A 25327-nucleotide genomic window follows, 5' to 3' on the forward strand; every position below is an offset into this window, starting at 1 on the left:
GTAAAAAGAAGTGGTGTTAAACTTCATTTACCAATCACCCAAAGGAAATCACCCTCTTGCACAAACCAAATCACTGGCTCTGTCAATAGTTTATTGAAAATCTTGAGAAAGGATGATGGACTGGACTTTGTGTTCATTACATTACGTTGTTTACAGTTTGGTATAATGGTCTCTCATGCTTGTCCTCTCACTCTGTCCCCCCCCCCCCTCCTCCCCAGGCACGGAGCAGTAGAGACACGGGGAAATCACCTTCCAGCCTCGGCCTGGCAGACTTCGATCTGCTGAGGGTGATCGGCCGAGGAAGCTACGCCAAGGTGCTGCTGGTGCAGCTGAAGAAGACGGAGCGCATCTATGCCATGAAGGTGGTGAAGAAGGAGCTGGTCAATGATGATGAGGTAAACCACTGATGTACAGTATGACATGCCATCAAAGTCAAAATGTTGGCTTTATGGCAACTGTATGTCAGTCTTTGTGTGGACTCTGGCTCTCTTAGTATGTGGGTTTTGATTAATGTGACATATTTCCTTTTTATGGAGTTATAATTATGGATGGGTTCTGATAGCTGGTTCCATTTTGGGTGAAAAACCCAAAGTTATTAAGCTCCACGGCCAGTGAATCCTTAATCAAACCTCTCATTCACAGTCTCTCTTAGATTGTCTCTTTTGCCTCTTTCTGACACTACAGGCGTCCACAAGGAAACAAAAACTGGTGACGTATACAAACGCGTGCTAACAAGACTGACTGAACATGGTCAACCGCCTTAACTTAAACCATGGATAATCTTATGACTTAACCGCTTCAAAGTGTGGATACATAAGATCACTGTAAACCCAGTATGAGAGACCAAAGACAATATATAAGAAACTAAAGGAATATTATTGGGACATGTTACTAGGTCCAAACACCATTGAGTCATTCTAAATTTAGTATAGAGCACCTCACTGTATGGAGTAACTGACTAAATGTATATTATAGGATATATGATGCATAAATATTCCAGAGATTTTATCACCATACAATAACAATTAACTTAGTATAGTGTACCAGAGTCACATGATAAGTCACATCAAGTGTATAGATATTATAGGGACATCTTAAGACATGTAAGCATCATAATGTAACTATAAACTCAATTTGTAGTACTTAAGTCACATTATAAACAAAGTCAATGAAATTACTGTGAAATAGAATACGTATGAGAAGCTACTCACAAGTCCTGCTTAAATATTTATCTACCATCCAGCATGTTAAAGTAAGAACTTGTGGAATGTTTGATATTTTGAGATGAGCGAGTGTTCTGACTACCACCAGTGCACTTTATCCTGAGGCTCATCAGATTCTGTAAACTGCAGCAGAACAACAACTGTTTCACCTCAGGCAAGATTGAATGCATTGCACATGCAGAAAAAAAATCTAGTTTTTATGTAGTGGATATATGCTGAATCATAAAGTAGACTTAGTATTATTTCCACTGTCTTGTTTTTATATTTACATATATGGATTGTGCAGCTACAGCATCTTCCCACGTGAGAAGCAAATGCTGTTTTCCCTCACAGCAAAAGATAAAATGAGTCAGGAGGACATGGTTAATAAATATCACAGAGCAGTAACAAAATATGGGTTGAATTCTCGACAGCCTTTCAGCACAGTAGAACCTCCATGGTTTAAGGTATGATACTAAGGAAAACTAAAAAAAAAAAACAGACAAACTACCTGAAATGATTTGATAAGAGGATTCTGATTCACATTTGATAAAATGCTATTGAACCCCATCCCTGGTTATAATATATTAACTCCATAAAAATAAAAACATTTTATTTTTATTTTTGTTTTTTTTACAATACATACTGTGAGTGAGAGCTTTTGCATTTTTATATCTATACATGCAGGTTAAAGGTGTGTTAAAAAAATGAAATGACAAAATTTAATTGACAGAAAAAAAAATCAACCCAACAAGCTTCTTTGGGCTAAGGTTTGATTTTTCACAATGACTGACAAATATATAATTTGATCCACTGCTGCCCGTTTAGGTGTAGGTGCCCATCTCTGTTTCCCAGCGCCCAAGGAGGAATGTTTTATCTAGCCAAAAAAAATCCAATCCAAAATCTGAAGATATTCAACTTACTGTGATGTAAAAAAGAAAAAGCAGCACCTTTGAGAGGCAGGAACCAGAGATTGCTGAGTATTCTTTTTAAGCGATTAATCAATCATCAAAATATTTGTTAATGGTGATCAACTCATCAGTTAATCGACTAATAGCTTCAGCTTTAGACATTTCATGTAATTTTACTTATTTGTTAATAGTGAACCAAGTGATTTAATACATTGCAACGTGTAATTCTGTTATATAGTCACCTAAGAAGGAAAATGTACCACATATCTAAAGCGAAACTCCCTTTAAGTGTGTACGGTGTGACAATAATACAACAACTCCATGTATTGAGATGTGAGAAGGTTAGTTAATAGTGAAGTCATTAGTCTTCTGTCACTGCCATGTGTAATTAATACAATTAACACAATCAATGGGAGCTGTTATTCATAGCACAACGAGTGTTTGTCTGACACGATTGAACATCCATCTTGTGTATCTCGTCTGAAACACTTTGAGTTACATTGACAGACCTCTTCCAAGCCATCAGTCTTTCTAAGAAGGTGCAGATAAGCCATCATGTCATCAAAAATTGATCTCGACGTACACATGTAGCAGCACAGCCAGAGGCAATCGGAGTAGTTAGCCTTGATTAGATGCACTTAACATGATTGACAAATTGACAAGTGCCTCTCGATCAATGCTGAAGTGTTGTGCTGTCCCTGCCCTGCCAGCGTGAGCAGCATCCGTGTCCAGACATATTATCATCCAGCCATCGATAGAGACCTGCTCCTGCTTTTACCGGCTCAGCCCTTTTCTCCTGCCACCGCCCACCATGCACATGAGCGAGCCTCCATCTGCAGAGGGTGGTCGATCTGCCACCGTGCTTATTCAGCTTTTATAAGTTCAAGGGTACTGTGTCAGAATGATCTCTGATGTATTTTTGGGTTTGTTTTTGTGTGTTTCTCCTCCAGGACATTGATTGGGTCCAAACAGAAAAGCACGTATTCGAACAGGCCTCTAATCATCCCTTCCTGGTTGGCCTCCATTCCTGTTTCCAGACAGAAAGCAGGTATGAGTCATACAGGGCTTGGGGAAGTCTGCAAGAATTTTGGGGGGGGGAAAAAAATCAAATTTTGATGTTTTTAAAGTAATGTGTCAAAATGTGGCATAGGGTGACTGCTTACAGAAGAAACCCTGTCATAACAAGTCATACTCAAATGACAGAACAAGTTGTTTGTCAGCAAAATGATAAGTATGAATGTTTCAAACGAATGTTTCCTCACCTGCTGCTGCTGTGGTTAAAACTACTTCAAGGAACTTGTGGATAAAAGCGGTAGTGTTTCCGCCACCATAACCCTGAAATATAAGCAAAGAGTATCTATGAGAACTAACCTCCTCAGAGATACTCTCCTTTGCTCATGTAGGTCATATAGGGGTCTCCGTAGTAAATTGAAATTTCATAAGCACTTAATAACTCCTTGTTGTACATTTAAAGTGAACACCTTGTTAAGGTTAGGTGAAGACCATGGACATGTTAAAGGTCATAGGAAGAGACCCGTCATGGTTAAAGTAGCCAAAAACATGGTTTAAATTATTTGTTGTTAAATTTTATGACATCATCACCCAAAAAAATCCTCAATTTGAATAAAGGTACACCCCCCCACCCCCCAAAAAAGACAAAAAATGGATCTAAATCGGCAGAGTGCAGTGGAAGAGCTTAAAGGAAAACCGCGTTGCATTATGTATTCAGGTTAAGAAATAAAGATTATAACATTTGCTTTTGTTTTTACAGACTGTTCTTTGTTATTGAATACGTGAACGGTGGAGATCTCATGTTCCACATGCAGAGACAAAGGAAACTCCCAGAAGAACATGCCAGGTATGTCCCATGTCTCATTAAAATGAACAAGATTGATCTTATTCAGTGTCTCTGTGTAGTCATATGTGATTTTGAATACACCTGAATCTTTTTCTTTCTTCAGATTCTACTCAGCAGAGATCAGTCTGGCGCTCAACTACCTCCACGAGCGGGGAATCATCTACAGAGATCTGAAACTGGACAATGTGCTGCTGGACTCAGAGGGACACATCAAACTTACAGACTACGGCATGTGCAAGGTGTGGTTTGCTGTTTACTGTGTATGAAAGATTGATACCAAGATGCACTTTGGGTAAAAGCTCTTTCAGAGCTGCATTAAGTGTCGGTTTACAGCCGTCTGAGATGATGATCTCACAGCTGATTATCTTTTTGTTTGTGCAGGAGGGCTTGAGACCAGGCGATACAACGAGCACTTTCTGTGGTACCCCCAATTACATCGCCCCCGAAATACTCCGAGGAGAGGATTACGGTGAGGATTACAACACAACAAGCACTTACCAGAAATGCTATCCTTTTATTTGCTAGAATATAATATGTGATGCATTATGCAGTGATATCTGGGATGCTTCTCTCAGTCATGATTATGGAGGCTACAATGGAGCAATATCTGGGTTATCAAGTGTACTTCTTGAAATGCTTTCTTCAGATTAATAGATGTAGTATAAAGCCAAAAAAATAGAAAAAGTATGAGGCCTCATGTCATCAACAACTGCTAGGCGAAAAACAAGGCATATGTAGTCTGTTGCAGACATGATTTTGGTCTTTGTCGTGGCTCAAAAACTGACATCCATAGAAAAGTTTCATTTCATTTTAACCAGATCATTTATAGATGAATATCGGAAGTGTCATGATCCATTCATTGGGAACCCATGTTCATGAAATTTGGTTTATGTAAACCCTGAAAAATTGAACCTGATAGTGGTTATTTGTTGGAATTAAATTCAGTTTCTGAGAGTGATCTAATCAGCTCCATTCTAAAACACTGACCTTTTGAACAGTCACAGGCTCTGACTCTTGAATAGGCAGCACTAAGTGCAAACCATTCAGAATTTCAGCTTTTGTGAGTTTGTCCAGAAATAAATATTTTATTATTGTTGTGAAGCTGCCTGGTTGCTTGTAATGTTCTAAATAAATAACAATATATTTTAAATAAATAATAAAAACTTGAGAATGTGAGAATCACGACATACAAGAATGTTAAAGAAATAAACATTATTAATTTCCATATGAGTATTTTCAAAGCTGCAGGAAGCTTCTGTAGAGGAGAAAAAGCTGCAGGTTGCTGACTCCTATGTTAGGTGAATTCAGGACACTCGATTACAATACCAATACACTATGCTAGGCACCTTAAAGAAAACTATACTATTTAAAAAACTTGCTGTGGCCTTGCACTGTCTGTAGATGCTTCACCATCTGTTGCCTGACAGAGATGTGCGCTTTCAAGTTTAGCTTGCATTTGTTGAAAATAATTATGTGGTAATGGATGACTAACATGTATGAATCAGAGCTTATTGTTTTAACTAGAACCAGAAAAAAAGATCTCCCTGGTTACCAAATGCAGTATCATAGCAATAAGTTCCACTGTTAAAGGGTCATACAAGGATTTTTGCATGTTACACTCAGCAAAATAAGCATTTTTCACTAAAACATTTTGGTTTGTGACAGGAGGAAAAACACAAATGTAAACAGTAAATTAAATGATAGCTGAATTTGCTCCAGTTTCAGCATCCTGCTGCTGTGCATACTGTCTCTCTTGTCGGCTCACTTGTCACACTGTCATGACTTACTGGACATTTGAATAGAACAAAGACACTGTTGCTGTTATTAGCAACACCTGTGATTTAAAATGTCTGCTGTGAAAAGAGCCTATAGAAAACTTATATTCGGATTAAACAGTCTATTGTTCCAACAACAAAATCACTTTATATGCTTGAACATTGTCCCTGTTGGACACACTGTAATAATTACCCTATATAATCCTTTTTACTGCTTAATAGAAAATGGAAACTTTTCAGGTTTGTTTTTCTGTAGCTAATGTTGAAGACAAACGGTTTAGTTTATCTGATGCATAACATACTTAAACCTAATTTAATTACACACTTGGTACTGTTTTTGTGTGGTTACTGCCTGCACAGCCAATGTGACCAATTATAATGACTCAGCAGCTGATTAATTTATTGTCAGGCAGCAGAATGAAAGTCACAGGGTTTCATTTATGATCTGGCTCCTGACAAAAACAAATGCATCTCTCCTCGCAGTGTTTTCTCTAACGTTTAATTCATTGTAAGGTTGTCAGGTTGTGGGTGAAGGACGTGAACATTAATTATGCGGCCAGCAGAGTTTGTAGCATTTCTATTCGTCAGGTGACAAAAGGCCATTAAACATCTTTGGGTTATATCCTTTTAGCTTAGCCTTAGCATATATTTTTAGGAAAACCCAATAATACAATTCAGTAAGGGATTCAAAAGCATTCATATTCAGTAAGTGGATATGATACTTGATTTGAATTTAATAAGATGCTATTAAACCTCATCCCTGTGTAGCATTTTGAAATATATTGATCTTAAAAACAGATGAGGTGGCACAAAAACAAGTGATATTTCTTTCTTGCAAATGGTGTTACACAGATTAAATGGCCTCTCTGTCTAGTGAAGATCTGTTTTAGTACATCAGTGTATATTTCAATATAACTTCTTTGTTGTATTGTAGTCTGTCTTGTATTGTTCTGTCTGTATTTTCTTGCTGAGCTTTGTATTTTTTACGTGTGTATTTATCATTGTGTACTTTGTATTGTCCATTGTTTATTTGTTGTCGAGTTTTATGTATTTTAAAGGCCCATCTAGGGACCGGCATTGCAAATTAGCGAGGCTATAAATGCTGTGATTTGTGGCATTTGTTTATGTTACATACTTGTCAGGGCTCAAAATTAACACTAGCCAAATATAATAAAATTTGCAAGTGGCTGGTAGATTTGCTTCACTCGCCAGCCAAAAGAACACTGATAATCTATTGAGTGGTTGCTCTACTAATGAAATGAAATTGGACAGACAATTGCTGTTGTTTGTTGAGATGCTGTTTTAAAACATCCTTCCCCCAACTCTCTCAGTTCACTTTTTGTCAGGAATATGATTTGTAACATACAGTGTGTGTGTTTCTTCAGGGTTCAGTGTAGACTGGTGGGCGCTGGGTGTGCTGATGTTCGAGATGATGGCGGGCCGGTCGCCATTTGACATTGTCGGAAGTTCTGACAACCCAGATCAGAACACAGAAGACTACCTCTTCCAAGGTAACACTCACTCACTCACTCACTCACTCACTCACTCACTCACACACACACACACACACACACTAGGACTGTCAAACCCTTGTATAGGTATATTATTTTCAACATAAACATGTCTTTTCAAAGATCTACATATCCACACATTACAAAACAAACAAATGAAATCGTGTCCAGTATGTAGTTCACTCTTTAAGACTGAGTTCTCGGCCATCATTACCACACAGTCGCTCGTTCACCTTGATCTACATTTCCTTTTTTGATCAGTGAAGGTGATGTTGTGTGACTCCTGTCATGCAGTGCATTCAAAGTACTGTAGGCGATTCGGGAGAAAGAAACTTGATCATTGAGCCTCATTCCCAGGTTAGTTTGGCTAGCTAGCACCTGCCCAACATGTTGGCATTTGACAAGCAGAAAAATGAGACTCAATAATCAGCGTTGTTTCTGCGGAATCACTTAGTGCACCTTTGAGTGCGAGAACAAAGGAAAGATGATACCAAATGTTTTTACTGATAATTCTTTAAATGTGTGGAAATTTTCAAAGAAATTATTGATTTTTATGGAAAAAAAAAAATATTGTAAAATCACATACACATACTGACTATTAATAACAAATTCATTACAAAAGCATATAAAAGTACAATTAAATAAAAAAGTCTGCTGTTTTTATATGTTTGTAGAAGTTAGTTGTGCAGCTGCTGTGTGGCATTTTCTTGTTACAAAGTGCATCTGGCTGTATTTTTATCTGCAGGTGAAAAGTTGCACCACACACATCTCCAGGGATGTTTAACACACCATATTAAACTCTCACAAGATTAATATGTGCGTGACTGTCCATGGCGTCACACTGGGCTCTTGTGTCTCATAGGTTTCCACAGGTCAGCTAAATATGTCAAGTCTGTTTACTGATATAGACAGTATACACAAGTACTGAAAATGTTTGCAAGTAATGCACACACCCACATTTTGTATTCAAATAATTATCAGTAGTCTTTTAAAAGAATCCACACCAAAAGAGAAGCTTGTGAGAACCGATCTGTCCATCTCAAGTGAAAACTGCTACAGTAGTGCTTCTTTTTTTCACAATTGAACATTAATTTCACAATTAAATGTCTTTTTTCCACAATTCGATTATAAAATCGAATTTAGAATATTTGTTAACGACTCTAATACACAAACAGACAGACACTGCCAAGGTTTATAACTAGAGTAAAAACCAGTGCAGTGGAAGCATGTAACACCTTTGTATTGACACCTTTCTAATGGCCACTTCTCCCAGTACCAGGCTCATGCCATCTGTTACAGGAAAACGTGTGAATGCATGTGTGTTTATCGTTATTTCGCTGTAAATACAGTTTCAAAATGTGTCAGTGTTTTCTTAAAACTGCCAGGAAAGTGCTGGATAGATGGGAATGAAAATGTTACTGCTTGACAGACATTTAGTCATATTTCTAGATGCTTTTATCAAAAGCCATTGACACAGCTCATAACTGCAGCAGTGTCATAAGGGACCGTCTGTCTCACCCCTCCTCCTCTCCCCTGTTCCTCTCACCTCCTGCAGTAATATTGGAAAAACAGATCCGAATCCCCCGCTCGTTGTCAGTCAAAGCCGCCAGCGTCCTCAAGGGATTCCTCAACAAGGTAAGAAGGGGTCAGACAGGCCTGGATCAGTCTTAAACACTGTTGGCTGCTGCTGGCCCCTGACAATGACATTATTATGGCTTGTGTCAGGGTCAACTGCCATTTCTCACTGCTCTCACTAAAATCTACTTCTCTTTAACACCTTTCTTACACATTCTCTCCTTTCTCACCCTTCTCCACCTTTTCTTGCCTGTCGCCTGACTTCTTTTCTGTCTCTTTCACCATCATCTCCTACCGTCTCTCACCCTCCTTTCGCCCTCACTCCCGCAGGATCCCAAGGAGCGTCTAGGCTGCCACCCTCAGACAGGCTTCGCCGACATCATGGGCCATCCATTCTTCCGAAATGTCGACTGGGACCTTGTGAGTCACTCACTTTTATTCTCTCTGTTTCCCTCCCTCTCTCTTTCACTCTCTCTCTTTTACTTTTCTCGGCTCATCGTCTTGTTGACTTCATCACGATTTTCATCATAATCTCAAATGAATGTAATCAGTACATGCCGGTTGCCGAATAGGTCAAAATCAATCCATATATTGATGCTGCAGAGAAGGAAAAACAGAAAGCTGCTACCAGACAGCAGAATGTCAAATTTAAGCGCATGGGGTCATCCTCTCTCTCCTGCCCTGCGGGCGTAGCTCTGTCAGAGCAGAGGGTTATTAATGATTGGATGAGAGTCTCGTCCTCGTGCAAAGCAGGCAACAGCAGAAGTGGACAGACCAAGATGGGAGAAAAAGATAGAAAGAAAATTAGTAGAAATCTCGAGGTCTGGATTTCCTTTTCATTTGTCTGACAGAGAAGCCATTTGAGCCATCAGATTGTGAAACAACTGCTCATCGTCAGAAGGAGTCTCTATTAAATCTAATTTCAGCAGCATTGTTAAAGCATTATATTGATAGATATTGAACTACACTAAGCATCAGTGAAGTTCCAGTTATCTTACATCCCATTTATACCTGTTACTAAAATACAATCTGTATCCAGACATGCTATCCAGATGTGGATAGAAGTATGGTTGGTATGAACACAATCCATACAACGTGCTGGCGTCTGTAAATGACAGTTATTGTTCAAATTTTGAGAGCGAGCAAGCAAGAAGACTGAGAGAGACATGCCTGATTGTGTGCCACGAGCAGGGTTGAGAGGGTTACTTTTAAAAGGTATTACTAATTACCTGCTAAAAAGTATCACAATGTTAACATAATGTAACGTGAGTACTTCCTGTTACTTTTGGATTACCTCGATATAAAACACGGTGAAAATTGTTCAGTTTCAGTTAAGGCTGCAGTTAATGATTATTTTCATCATTGATTAATCTGTTGGTTATTTTCTCAATTAATTGATTAGTCATTTGGTCCATAAAATGTCAGAAAATGGTGAAAAATATTGATCAGAGCTCAAGACGGCATCCTAAAATGTCTTGTTTTGTCCAAAACTCAAAAAGAAACCAGAAAATATTCACATTTAAGAAGCTGAAATCAGAGAATTCGACTTTTTATAATGAAAAAATTACTTTAAACAATGAATACACTGGGTATGGTAGTATAATGTTATTTATTTTAAAGTTCTAATCCTACCAATAATCCCTGTTCTTACTAAATGTATCTGTAATCTGATTACGTCTCTTTTGTCTGTAACTGTTGTAACTATATAGTTACCTTTTTTGTATCCAGATTACATGAACTATGTTACTCTTCAAACCTGGTCACGAAAGCACCAAATGACGATGCATTATTCAACAGAACTATGTGAAAAATGAATATAGATTTGGGTCGGGAGATGAATGATTTACAGTAAGAATTGACTGTGTGTGCACCGGTACTGAAACACACTGGGACAAACTGATACAATATTTTTATACAACACAAGGAATAATTTAATGTATTACATTTGCTGAATTTATAAGAGGAGACATTTAATTAAGAATATGTTTCACACATCGTTTCACAAAGTTTCTTAAGGGATTTGGGGGTTTCTCATATTAGGAAAAACAAAACTTTTTTTTGCACACTAGATAATGTTCCATGAGTATTTATTAGTTTACATGTGACGTTTCGGGCACAGGCCCTACTTTGGTACCAGAGACATCATGGGAGCATTCATTCCTTATATAGTGTGCAGATGCTATGTTTCCTTTTTTGACATGTGTCTTCTTCAGAACCTAGTATTTATTTTTGGATGTGCATGCTTTTGTAAACTTCCTGCTACCTCAGATTACTCAAATGCTGGTTTTGCTCTGATGGACAGAGATCCGATCTCAATGAGGATAACAGGAACGCATTAAAAATAACAGGTGTGAATGCAAAGGCATGATCGGACTGTTTATTATCTGGATATCCGGTTATCTGGCATCCAGGCACAGATCCCATTTTAATACCAGGTGTTAATGAGGTGTCATCGATTGTTACTTTTTCTGAAGCTGTGGTTTGTAGACTTGGTTACTGGTATTGGAAATCACATATGTTTGAGTTCTGTCTTGCCTTTTGCTGGATTGGATTCTGTGTTTAAGTGTAATCCGTTTATACTGTTAATGCTTTAAAACTGTGAGTGTGATCATGAATGTGGAGCAGCAGGGTGTTGGAAACAAACATATGGGCCTGTATTTACTGTACAGATTGTAAACCCTATAAATAATAAATAAGATTGACTTCACTTCAGTATATTAAGCACCACAGAATCACTTATAGGAATCTCACATAAAATTAAACTAGAACTAAAAATACTGGAGTCATTTATGAAGCTTCCTGTTCTCAGTTTCAGCGATGAGTAGAAGATGTAATTTAAGAGTGACTTACATTCCTGTTTTATGACTGACCTGAACTGTAAAATGAAAGTAATGTCTTACAGTTTCTCTCAGTAGCTGTGGTGAGCTGTCAATACACTAACCAGGGCTGGAACTAATTATTATCTTCATTATCAATTAATGGTGTCAGAATCGAATATCAAATAACTAAATATTGATTCACAATGTACACTATGATATTTCAAGGTTAACATTTTAAATCTTTATTATTTTTGTTTTATCTTATGAAAGGACTGCAACTGACTGCTTTGTTGTTTTTGTTTTGCACTTGTACATAATAACTCAAACATAAATTGTCGAGGACAATTTATGACATTCTTTGCACATGCTAAGGTTATGGCTGGCTATTTTTGCAGAATTCTCAAAATCCGAAATTCAGTTTGACTCTATTTTAAGTTCACAATTTCATTTGTTTTAAGCTTCTCTTTTTTGCACATCAGTTATGTCGTTGTTATACTATGACGTCTTGATGTAAAGATATACAGGTCATGGCCTGACAACTGTCATTTATGTTTTCAAATTCTTCTTCAAAAATATCTATCTATATAAGCTCAAGTTCTGTATTGGTATCAAATGTGATATAATGGACGGAAAGCTACACTGTGTCGTCTCTGACGAACTAATAGTTATTTTCATAATTGTTTAATCTTTTTTTTTTTATTAAACAATAAACAATAAAAGTATTATAAAATGCACATTTCAGTTGCCCAAAGTAATGTCTACAAATTGAACATTTCTAAAAGATTAACACTATATTTACAATTGTATAAAACAGAAAAGCACATCTACATGTTTTAGAAACTGGAACTAGCAGATGTTTTACGTAGAGGCTTGAAAAATAACAGAAATTAATTGATTATTGAAATATTTGGCCACTTATGTCTATTAATCAGCTAGCCATCTTAACCTCAATTTTATGCATGAAAAATTAAATGAATAAATAAATGTTTTTCCAGTTGTACACAGTAAACGGCTAAAAAATTATTTAATTGAAACGGCAAAAAACGACAGATTACGTTTTATCTTTGCCTCAAGCCTGACACCAGTGGAATATAATCTCATGCTGCATATTGGTCTGAATAAGGCCAGTATTTTTTCCATAATTTCTAAAAAAAATCAAACGTATCATATTTTTCAGGGATTGAAAGAGTGTGCAGGGGTAAACATTTTTGTCACAAATTCATCATCCTTATCATCTTTTTATAGTATAATTCAAATGGAGGGAAGTGGAACTGACTTACTTTTCATATAGAAACTTATATTGTGTTATTTTTTTAATCTCATTAAACTGGAAGCTTTATGGTTCAATTCCAAATTAAACCAGCTTCATAACAAGATTTTGTTAAAAGTCTTTAAAGAAACTGGAGTGCGCTTGTTAAACTCTGTACACGTGTAAATGATCAGGCACATTTCATCTCCTCAGGCAGACAGACAGACATGACCTTAACAAGTGGACAGACAGGCATGCACTGCTGCATGACGTGTGAGACAGACAGACAGGGCAGCTCGCCAGGGATCACCGTGACCTCTTTTTCCCTGTTTGGTCTGGAGCAGAGACCCAGCAGTCGGTCAGAGTGTCTGGAGGAATCAGCTTACACCCCTCCCACCCTCCACCCCTCTGTCTCCCTCTCCCAACACCAACCTGAAAGTTTGTCCTGCAGTGCTCCTCACGGCCTGCAGGGGGAGCAGCTGTGGGCTCTCAGACAAACGGTGTAACTGATGAGAGAGAGAGATGAAGGACTGAGTTACCTCCACTCTCTGATAAATGGATCCACAGCCACTGAGTAGAAGAGCAAATGAATCGTCGGGGGTTTTAATCACTGTTTTTAATGGCTCAAGCTTTTTCTCTTTTATTTAGAAGCACGATGGAACTCTATGATGAGATGGCCAAAGAAAGATTTCAGTGCCTTTATGTTGGTGGAATAGACTGGCCATCCATGAGTATCAATCTAGGGTTGCAACTAATTATTATTTTCATTAGTGATCCATTACAGCTAATCCATCGATCACTGAGTGCATAACATGTCAAAAATAAGAGATACAAAAATATCAGAATAAAACATTTCATTTCAGTCTATATCAATTATCGTTGACCATTTTTAATTACCTATTTTTATTAAGACCAGGATAAAAGGTTGAAATTTAACCACGGGTAATAATTTTATTGTGACACAACAATGAAAAACATACACACAAATAAATAAATTTACACCAATAAATGAGGATAAATTAATTTTCTCACCCTGATGCACTTCAAATACTGTCGAGCGGACCTGTCTGTTTTTCTTTTTTTTTTTCTTCTCTTTTTTTTATATTAGCAGTTACCACCATCTGCACTCATTTTCTCCCTCCACACCATTTCTTTGTTCTGTTGTGTCACATGTCAGTGGTGGAACTGAATAAAACACCTGTTAAATGATTGGCTGTTTGTGTGTCGTAGCGCGCTCTGTTATTAAAGGATATGGTCGGCTGTTAATGAGCCAGGGCTTCTGTGTTATGTGCTTTCAACGTGGATTTTCAAGTGAAACTATTGAGCATTTTATTGAACAGTTTTCTTACTGCATGGTGATGAAGTGTCTACTGCATATCACTATTGTATTATTGCCCAGGCCCAATCACAATGTCCTAGAGACCAAAGTGATACGACTGCACTGATGTTATTAGCATTATACTATTTGTAAAATTAGATTCCCGTGGTGGCAGCGTAGGATTGCTTCATGTGATCCAAACATTTCCAGTAACCTCAGAGCACTGTAAAGAACAATTTCCTGAAAAAAAGATAGTTGTATAATTTCCAAAATGCACTACATGTTTTTATCTAACAAAATATTCTGCCTCAGTCCTTATTTATTGACATTTAGCCTTTCAAAAACATTTTCACTGTGGTAAAAATACTGTTTGCTCTCTAGCTTCCCACACATATTCATTTAGTACACACTTGTTTATATAGCAGCAATGTAACAGCACCATAAATTAGATTTATGTTGAAAGAACTGCTGAGTTATGTACATATAACTATATAATATAACTATATATAATGTAGCTATACTATATATGTTCATATAACACAGCTCATTTATCCAGATGAATCACTTTGTACAAATTGAGGATTTTGTTTGAGGATTTTAAGTTTCTTTTAGGGTGATGATGTCATAAAATAAAACAAAAGATATTTGAAGCTTCATTCAAAAACCACAGTAGAAGCTTCAGATGTAAAAGAAATGGCATTTGGTGTAGCCTTAGTAAAGAAAAATAAGGTTGTTGTGTCTCCACCTGATCTGATTTCTGTTGTGTTGTTTCAGCTGGAGCAGAAGCAGGTGGTCCCTCCTTTCAAACCCAACATCTCAGGAGAATTTGGACTGGACAACTTTGACGCCCAGTTCACCAACGAGCCCATCCAGCTCACGCCTGATGATGAGTAAGTTCTCATTTTCTTATCTTGCCTTCTCATTCTTATTATACACAATAAAACATACAATTTTCAAAAAATTGATGCCACTTAAAAATAACTCTTATTCTTTTTCTTCTTCGCAGTGATGTGGTCAAGAAGATCGACCAGTCTGAGTTCGAAGGGTTCGAGTACATCAACCCACTCCTGATGTCGGCGGAGGAGTGTGTGTGAGGGGGCGAGACACCTGCGCTCACATACACACCACCCACACACACTCTCTCTCATGCACGTGTTACGTGGCGTCTCAGTGTCCTCAAGCTGCATGGTTACGAGACAACCTGATGACATCAACCTTCTGTTCGAGGGCCTGCACATGCACAGTAGAACGCTTATTTGCCAAAACCAGTCTCACACTCAGCCATTTCTAACCACTTGCCCTTAAGCCTACCTTCTTTCTTAATTATTTTTATATCATGTAAATCTGCACTGAAATCAAGTTTCTCATCGGGGCCTCTTTATTATCGGTAGCCAACGAGGCTACAGAGTTCTTCCAAGGTTGCTGTACACATGGGGGCAGGGAGGGGGTGAGGCACGGCCCCTGACTGGACTGAACATCCTCTCCTTCCAGCTGGTGGGGTGCTTTCAATGCATATTTTATTTGTATATATATGAATCTACTATTGAGGATAAATGTTAGAAAAGGCCTTTTTAGCTTCAAGCCACAGTCAGAAAAACTTAATCGTCAAAAAGTCGTTTTGAATTTGTGGCAAACTCCCCTTCTGTAGAGGAAAGAAGAATCATAACACTAGCCTTTAAAAAACAAAAAGATAAAAATCTATATATTTTTCTCATTTTTTTTAATTTAACAACATAGCAGTCATTATATATGTTGTTCTGAGTGTTAAAGCCTGGGCAACAGAACCTAATTGGTTCAGGCTTTGTTGTTTAAATGAATACAAAACATCTGGAGAACAGAAGGTGTCTGCTTCAAGTCCCTGCTCCCAGAATGAAGGAAGCAGCATCCAACCAACACTAGAAACGAGATAATACTCTCAAACTGTGAACGAAAGAGCTCGCTATGCAGGGAAATGGGCTGGAAGAGTAGCACATGATACCTGAACGCTGGAGCACAGGTTACATTTAGCTGTGCGGAGACCATCCATGAAATAAACATTCACACAGGACCAAAAAAAAAACAAAACACGTTTTTCTGAAAAATGTCTTGCTGGTACGAATTAGAAGGTACAGTATACATGAGGAAGATGTGCTGTCCTAAGTCATAGAATTTATATATTCAGACTTTTTTTTTTTTTTTTTTTTTGCTAATTTTTAATACTATGCCTTTTGGAAACATATGGTCTGTTGTTATCTGTTTTTTTGTACTTTCTCCATTCCATGTATGTCTTTTGTTGTAAATCAACATACTAAGGTGATTGTTGAAACGAGAGCTCCGTTAGAAGTCCAAATCTGTGACACAGTGCGGTTTTTTGTTGGAAAGCTGAAAATTGTGTCTGCTGTGCTCCATCTTTACCATTTTCTAAATAGGATATTTTGTAAAACTGCTTTAAAGGGAAGTTTCGGTTATTTGAAATGGAGTTGTATGAGGTTCTTATTGATAGCCTGTTGCCTACAGTAAATGCTTGCTGACACCCTTTCCAGTTAAGAGAAGCAGAGAGAAGTATAGCAAGGAAGCAAAGCAATGTACTGCTGTGGACAGGGTCAGTAACAAAGGCATTTTAGCCACATTAAAAAGGTCCACCTGAAATATATATATGTATATATGCTGCACTTGCCATCAGACAGCCTTTTCTCTCAGGAAACTACTGTTATGTAAGTTGGATATTGCTCTCTCTGCACAAACCAAACTCCATAGGCAAAATTAGTCTTTTTACCCTCCAGAACACAGGAGTTGCTGATCAGCAACTGCCTCAATATGTTAGTTTGTTTGTGTTATTGTGTGATTTCGGTGAATCAGAATTATCGTTTTTAAAACACTGGAGGCATACAACAACACCAACAAACTAATATATTGAGTAAGTGGTAGACCAGCAACTCCTGTGCTCTGAGTGGTAAAATTTTTGATTTTGCCTCTGGAGTTTGGTTGGCTTGGAGAGAGGGATATTTGGCTTGTCTAATAGCAGTTTCCTATCAGAAAAGGTGGTCTGAAAACAAGATAAAATGGTGAAAATATTCTAAATATTGTGTACACTTAAACTGACTCCTTAATGCACTGTTGATTAGTACCTCATATCACCCTACATCAAATAATCCAAACCATCCCTTTAAAGCATATGAAGAGTCTGTGGAGCCGCTCTCGACCCCCTGACACTACGTGATGGTGCATGAACTTCCAGACTCTCGTCCAGTCGAAGCTTCTCTCCACTTGGAAAATGTTTTTGGGCTCACATGGTGACCAGAGGAACATATTCATCTGTTACATGTTACTTTTGTTTCACTGTTTCTTTTTTTGTGAATCAGAATTAATTTTGAATTCGTCTTTTTTTTATCACTACATTGATTCCAAAATGTTGCTGGGTGAACCCAATGGAAAAACACTATTTGTTGTACTTGTTGTGTTTTGGGGGTGTTGTTTACTACCCAGAGGACTCTGCTGAACTTTATTATTAGTGTGCAAAGAGAAAAAAACAAACACAGACGGTAAAATAAACATTTTATTTCTCTCCTTGTGGTAATATGTGCTTGTGTCAGTGTGAGTCTGTCATTCATTTAAAGATGCAGTCCGTTCATTTTACACACTTTTTAACACTTTCCTCAATATCAAAACAAAGATGCAGGTTTACCTGTAATGAGGAATGATTTTCAGCCTATGAAAACCACTATTAAAAGTCTGCTGTAGTCTGAGAAAATAACCCAGGTGATGACAGTGATGTCAGGATTATCATAAATTAGACTTGATATCTGACAGAAAATCTGTGGTAAAAACTGGTGGTACTTGGGCTTTTGACCAGTAGAAAGGGTCTAATGAAAGCTGCAACTTTCATAATGGGAAATGTAGGATTCAGTGTTTTTGGAGCTTGACCCATAGTAGTCGAGACTAAAAATGAGCATAGCTGAGTCTTCGCTGCTCCAATTATGACCATTTATATTTTAATCTGTCTCTTACAAGTTCCACTACATTAAAAAAAGTACAAATACTGAATCTCAAGAGTGTCTGTTTAAAGCTAAAATGAAAAAAGATCAACTTTCCTCTGATATAAAAACCTAAAACATTTTACAGTGAGAAAGTGCTTTTTTTCCATTCACTGTTGGGAGACACTGAGAACAAAAACTGATTATATGGAAACAAAATGGAAACCACTTAGTAGAGATCCTCTGTATTTCCTGTTTGCAAAAAATGAAGGTTGCTCTGTTTTGTCATGTAAGTTTTCTGCATCCTAAAAAAAACCTCACCTTTTTCTTTTTCTTTTTTTTTTAACTTTCAATGTCAGAGCTTCAGCATCCATGATGCTAGGGCAGATGTGTAAAACTCAGTTTTATCCTGAGCCACATCAGCATTATGGCTGCCTTCATAAGGTCAGTTTTAAATATAATGCATCTGCTTGTTATCACAGCCTAGTACAGAACAGAACAAATATTGGTAAATAAAACCTGGCATTGTGATTGGCGTTGCTTTCCGAATGAACACGAGATTTTACTGTAATTTTGAATGTTGTGCCTTTGTGGAAAGCTGTATGCAGTGTTTTGCAAAAAGTATGATTTACATAGAATTGAAAACTGAGGGCAGAAATTGTGCTGCAATATTGCAGGCATGGCACATGAGTGTCAGATTTCAGAGAGTTGTAGTTGTGTTCAGCTTCTGCCGCCCATTCAACATTTTGCTGCGGTGTGCCTCACAGTGAAAAATGTGTCTTAGCAAGAAAAAACATGTTTAGTAGATTTGCCAAAAGAGTGAATGACTCGATAAATGGGTTTAGGGATCTGAACATTTGGTTCAGAGAGTGAGGTTTAGTGTTTTAACAGTTTATATATAAAAATTAACGTTACTAGCTGCAAGCAACCACTTGGCGTAGCCACTGCCAGAAACAGCTCTATATTAAGACGCTATCTAGCAGCTAGATGCCTTCAGTATATGGTTAGCAAAACCAGGATGCATTCTGAGACAGGTAATTTATGGATGTATTGCAGCATAGAATTTTATTATGCAAATTATATCCTCTGTAAGCACTAGCGGGCCACATAAAATGATGTGGATTCGGCCTGTGGGAGGTTGACACATGCTTTAGGGGGATGCACACATGGAATATAACATTCAGAAGTATGTTTTCATTCGTGTATAAACACCTGAAAATAAGAATTGTGTTTATTCTACCTTACAACTGAGGCCGATGTGAATATCATTAGTTATTGCCATGATGAGAAGTCAGTGCATCACCAAAATCACCAAAAATCGACATCACAACCCTGCAGCCAGGCTGATAGTGTTGCTAAAAGATCCTACCTAGTTTTGTAACCAAAGCAAAAAAGTGTAATGTTACACAGAGTGTCACTCCTGCTAAAAAGAATGAAGAGAAGATACACAGTTAACATCATACAAACACATTCCTGTCTGAACAAACTCGTACAATCAGTCTTGTGACAGTTTTGCAGCTGAGAGCTCTCAGACCCACATGGCCGTCTGGAGCGAGGGGAATTAGGCTTTGAGTCGTTAAGCTTGAGCTTTTCCACTCAGGCTGCCTGCGTCTGCGCTGGTCACATGACTCCCGCCTGGCTTTTAGAAGCCCCTCAGCGTCCCCAGAGGTCAAAAGGTCATTGACACCATTGCTCTCCCTTCTGCCCTCACACGGCACTGAGCGTTGGGAGGTGAAAGAAAAAGGGTCATGGAAATGATGATGTGTCAGAAATAATAAAACGGATTGATTTGTGTGCTGCAATAACTCGCACAATGGCGGATAGAAACCCATTGTGTGAGGCTTATTTCACATCTTGCACCACTAACCCATTATATATTGTCTCAATTGAACCAGTTTTTGTGGAAAATTACTCCCCTTGTGCGTCTGCACGAGACAAATACAGCATCGCCGCACGCAGGACCAGGATAAATGCCTTTGCATAATTCTGTATTCCCATGATGGTGTGTTTGACATTGTTCCTGTGCCCTCTCAGTGGAGACTGGGGGTACGCCTGCCTCCCCAGGCACTGTGGCTCCACATCACCTTGTGGAAGACACAGGGAAGACTAACCTTGTATAATTAATGATGTAAAACGTAGGAGGATCTGAAAAACATCCTGTTTTAATTGCTCTTATCTTGTTGGGTGTTTTATTCCGTCCCTGAAGGGATTAATTAGGCGGCAGAAGAATCATACTTGGTGCTAAATGCAGCCCCTTAATAAAACACACACTGCAATTTAAGGTGAGTAGTTGTTCTACTTGGCACTGTCTGCATGTTATCACACCACATATACCAGTGCTCTTGACTGTAGTGCGGAGATAATGAGTTGTTCTGGGTCTGTATTTAAATATACTTGTTCCACTCTCCCTGTAGCTGTAAACTGGTGTGTGCTACTTCTGTGATTGTAATGATATAGTAGAGGATTCTTGAGATATAAAAACATTTGTTTCATTAACAGACACTCCAGATAATTCTTCGACCTCGACTTCAGGAAAAACCTACATACACACTATATATAAGTGATTGGGACTTCCTGTAAAAGTAAACATTGGAGAATAAAATACATTGACTAGAACAGGAGAGAAACACAGCAAGTGAAATGATTTATAAGAGAAATATCTCACTTTCGGAGCAATAAATTAGGATAAAAAACTGTATGGACCATTAATTATACAGAACAAGAGCAAGGACCTTGAATTAGCAATCACAGTTATAAAGGCGAGTTATATTATGTTAAATTTCATGTAGCAGCATTTGGAAAATGTATATGTCTGACACATTTTTGTTTCTCAGCACGGTTTCAACCGCAGCTATTTTTTTTTTCTTCTGCCGCAGTTTGTCCTTTTGTCATATGCTGGCTTATACTAGTATAACATGGCTTTGTTAAAGACTTGATTCTGACTGGTCAGTTATAATAATCTAAGGTCTGTTGTTTCATATAACAGACCATTGTTATGAAGAACAGACCATTGAACTGGACTCAGTTCTGATCACAGACTCTGGAGGAACAATAAAATCATTGTTAAATCTCTAAAATAATTCTAAAATCAACATTTCATGTCAAATTATTGGGTTTTTTTGGTACATAACCATGTAACAAGCACGATAATGTACCGTGAGCAGGTCACTATTGAGAAATAAACCCCTTCAGGTTGAGTTAAGACTCTCCTCTTCACATCGGGATCTTTGAAAATATACATTGATTTGTTGCTTCCACTGGATTCCTGTTGGTCATTTGGTACCGAACTACAACCACTGACCATATCACTGTGCAGAAAGAAGTGTGCATTTATGGACAAAAGGTTTCAGCTCAGCCAAAGTGAACGTCCTGCATCTCATCCATGAGTAGATGCACACTTCCTTCTGCGCCGTGATACAGTTGGTAGATGTTGTTTGGTAGAAAGAAAGTAGGTCCTACATGAAACTGCTCACAAGCTCTGTGAATTATTTTGAGGAACTGGGTCATGACTTATGGAAAGACATATTGGTGGTGGTGTTTTTCAAATGTATTTCTTGGCACTTTGAGCACCTCAAGTTGAGTCACATCTAGTTTCATTATATCAGAAAAAAGTCAGACATCTCTATGGCCGAAACTACATAGCTACTAAATAGCACTACAGGGCAGGGGAATACATGTATTTTGATTTTTTGGGGTGAAGTGTCTCTTTAAGTATTTCCAAAGTGATGTTGTTTTTAATAAAGGTCCATGAGTTTAAAGATATTCACTTGATTTGTCTCTTTCGTTGGGGTCATGCAGTTCATCACTGGTATCAGCACAGATTCTGACCTTATGAAGAAGATCAGGTATCAGATCTGATGTGACCAAACCACAAACCTTTGTCAGTTATCATACAGTAAAATTTGATGTTTCCGCTATCAGTTACATTCCTTCTGTCACTGCGGGCTGCTGACTCTGCACCACAGCAATCTCTGGTCTCATGTTACTCTACATAAAAATGTCTCCACTTATACATACAATACATATATGTGCTGATCACAGGCGTTCTTTTAACCCTTCACTTTCTGTTGAGTCTCAAATGTAACCTTCTATAAAAGATATACTATTTCAATGGACGGGTGATAAGAGTCCTTCCATTAACGGTTGGTGTAAAGTTATATTTGAACTAGTACATTTGAAATATCTTACAAATATTCTACATACCAAAGCAGATCACTTCTACAACGTTTGTCAGTCCTGTCTGAATGATCTAATTTTTCTTCCATTATTGCCTAAATGCTTGTTGATCTGAGCGGGTTTTGTTTTTGTTGATTTGGTTATGTTACTTACATGTTTGTTATCATTATTAGACAGTATTTTTGTTCTTGTGGGAAGTAAGAAAATCTCCAAAATATGCTGTTTAAAAAAATGTTCCCAATGAGTTGCATACAGCTGGTCTTTTTACATGTACACCAGTAAATAATGCTGATTAAACATTAATGCATGAGTACAATAAACCAACATGGTTATAATTATCATTATTGTCGGCTATAATGACCCTTAAAGGAATGAAAACAGAAGGTTCCTTTGTCTGAACAAAGGCTTTATAATATTTTTTACAAAATATTATGTCCTTCTGATAGACATCATTTAACATAATTTTAATGGAAGTATATATGTACAAAAATGAGACAGCTATTCATCTTCTCTTTGAACAGAAGAAATTAGCAGTTTTTTTTTTCTGAAATCATCTCTCTTTGAAAATAAATTAAATTATAGAATTCAATACATTTGATAAATAAATGTAATAACCATCAACTTTCATACCATGGTACACAGTGAAAGCGGTGCACTGCTGCAACCTCACTGTACACCAACAGGGGCCATTTTTCTGCATTTGATACATTAAGTATATTTTCCTGATAATAGTTACATATATTACTTAAGTAAGGACTTAATGGACTTCTTAATAGAGTAGTTTTACAGTGCAATTTGTACTTTCACTCACAGCTACGGCTGTTACGACTATAAGGAACTTTAATATTGTATTGATTTTGGAGCCTACTGTGGACAAAAGCATTACAAATATGATGTAGAAAATAAAATCATCCAAGCAGAAATCTCCTCCTGCTTCTTTTTAACTGACTAATGTACTACTCACTGTAACTTTGTCTGTAAAAATGTAAACACAGGCTTGTTTAATCTCTGTTTTAATCTGATTTCAAGGGGATTCCGACCTGGTGGCAGGCATTAAGAACAACTAATTAGAAATAGCCAGTCTTCTCACTGATGGTCTTATTTGCTTTTTTAGGTCATATAGAGGCATCAGTAATAAATTAAGAAGGTTTCATAAACTGTTAAAAACTCCTTGTATTAGCTTAAGTAAAGGATTTGAATACTTCCTCCACTACTGCTGTTATTGCATCAGAGTTTACGCCCCTTCATTGCATCATTTTATCTGCCCCCGGTTACAAACAGGGCCAAATGATGACTAGCTACTCTTCCAAATAAATGACAAACTGAATCAGACACACACTCATCAGAAAGCAGAAACTGCCCCTCCTAAACTGTCTGACACCTCAGACTCTGCGGCGAAGGTGTGTGACCTCAGACCAGCACTTCAACAAGCATCATTACCCCAAATTACGCGTATGTCCAGCGAACAGCTCAGGACATATTTCAATATCCCCCATTGATCCCAGACAGGATGTATGAAAACGACTGTGAGGTGTCTGCCTCCAGGGTCCACTTAGTACTAAGTCCAATAACAGTTAGACAGAGTCTTTGCTAATGGATAGGCTTATCAATGTGCTACTCTGTTACACCCTGTCTGTCTGTGAATCCCAGCTCCTCCACCACCACCACCCTCCACACTATACCTCATCCTTCAGCTTTTTGCTTTACCTCTAATGAACAATCAGTGCTGGTCACAATATTGCAGATATGAGATTAATTTACTCCCCGCAGTACACAGAGTGATGTTATTACAGGAAAATCAATGTCCCTCTTGTTGTTCTCTGGGGCTGGACAGGGTGTACGCACATCTGCTCTCATAATACAACTGCTGACCTTGCTGTCAGAGAGGGAGCCAGAGAGAGAGAGGCTGCGGCGAAACGGCCGACGGTGTTGTTTATCAAAGCTTTATCAAGCTGCTCTGCTCACACAGACATCAGTGTGACATCAGACTGTGGGTCAGTCAGCCGGCCAGCGAAGAAAAAACCCCAGCTTTATGTAGGCACAGCATGATAACATTCATAGATTAAGATTTCAGCCAACAGTTATAGATGATGGTGTATATTCACATTCAAGAGTAAAAACTATGATTGGGTTGCACCAACAAAGATTCATTTAATCCAAGATTAGGTGACAAAACTAAGTAAACCCAAATTTAAAATTAAGCAGAGCTCTGCTGCACAACAACTCATTTCTGTGTAGTAAATCCAAGTTAAGTGGTGTAAACTGAAAGTCAACAGTGTCGATACAATACAGAAAAATCTAAATGAAATTAAAAAAACAATTCATTTGAGTGCTGCTAGGACTAGTAGGTATATTGTGTCTAAGTCATGCTGTTTCCAGTGAACCACCATGGAACCTAACATAGGAAAAAATATGAACTGTAGTCAAGGACAAGAGACAAATTATTTTTTGATCCTGTTTGAATTGTGCCACAAATTACACACATTTGTCAATTTAAAACAAATTTACGAGTCAAGACAGTTGCCGCTTTTCATAAAACTGCTGAAGTATCAAACTGCGAGGAAATGTTGAAGTCGCAAAAGTGCCATCATTATTTTTGCTGTCCAAAAGCAAATGTTAGCCTACTGAAGCAACAGTGACTGTGTTTATGTTCTGGGATGTTGTCACACAACAGCGGGGTGTTATTTGTTCTTTGTGTTCACGGCTGATAAAAGGACCAGGAGTCACTGGATAAAACACTTCAGGTAAGACAACGTTACAAGGGACAGCGAGACTGGTGTTGGTGACATATATTGGGCAAGATAAGAGATGTATTTCACAAAGTGGCTTCACACAAAAACAAACCTAACTACACCAAACCTTTGAGAAACTGAGACTTCCTTGACTTGTGAAATTATGTTTTTAAATTGACAGACTATATATGTGTCATTTGTAACACAGTTCAAAGGGAAAAATAGTAGTCTCCTGCCATAGACTACCA

General features: G+C 37.8%; 1 protein-coding gene across 1 annotated transcript in view; it reads left to right on the top strand.

Annotated features, from left to right (window-relative positions):
• Positions 1 to 16195, top strand: part of prkci (protein kinase C, iota) — a 40913-nt gene extending 24718 nt beyond the window's left edge. The window contains exons 9-18 of the mRNA XM_084733249.1: positions 219 to 395; positions 3064 to 3161; positions 3885 to 3971; positions 4075 to 4210; positions 4353 to 4440; positions 7132 to 7257; positions 8813 to 8892; positions 9163 to 9252; positions 14993 to 15108; positions 15225 to 16195. Coding sequence (XP_084589375.1) covers positions 219 to 395; positions 3064 to 3161; positions 3885 to 3971; positions 4075 to 4210; positions 4353 to 4440; positions 7132 to 7257; positions 8813 to 8892; positions 9163 to 9252; positions 14993 to 15108; positions 15225 to 15312 — 1086 coding nt within the window. The 3' untranslated portion in view covers positions 15313 to 16195. The remainder of the gene's footprint in view (positions 1 to 218; positions 396 to 3063; positions 3162 to 3884; positions 3972 to 4074; positions 4211 to 4352; positions 4441 to 7131; positions 7258 to 8812; positions 8893 to 9162; positions 9253 to 14992; positions 15109 to 15224) is intronic.
• The last annotated feature ends 9132 nt before the right edge of the window (positions 16196 to 25327 follow it).

This window comes from Lutjanus erythropterus, chromosome 12 (assembly GCF_056507025.1).
Source record: "Lutjanus erythropterus isolate fLutEry1 chromosome 12, fLutEry1.hap2, whole genome shotgun sequence".
In the NCBI taxonomy this organism is placed as follows: domain Eukaryota; kingdom Metazoa; phylum Chordata; class Actinopteri; order Lutjaniformes; family Lutjanidae; genus Lutjanus; species Lutjanus erythropterus.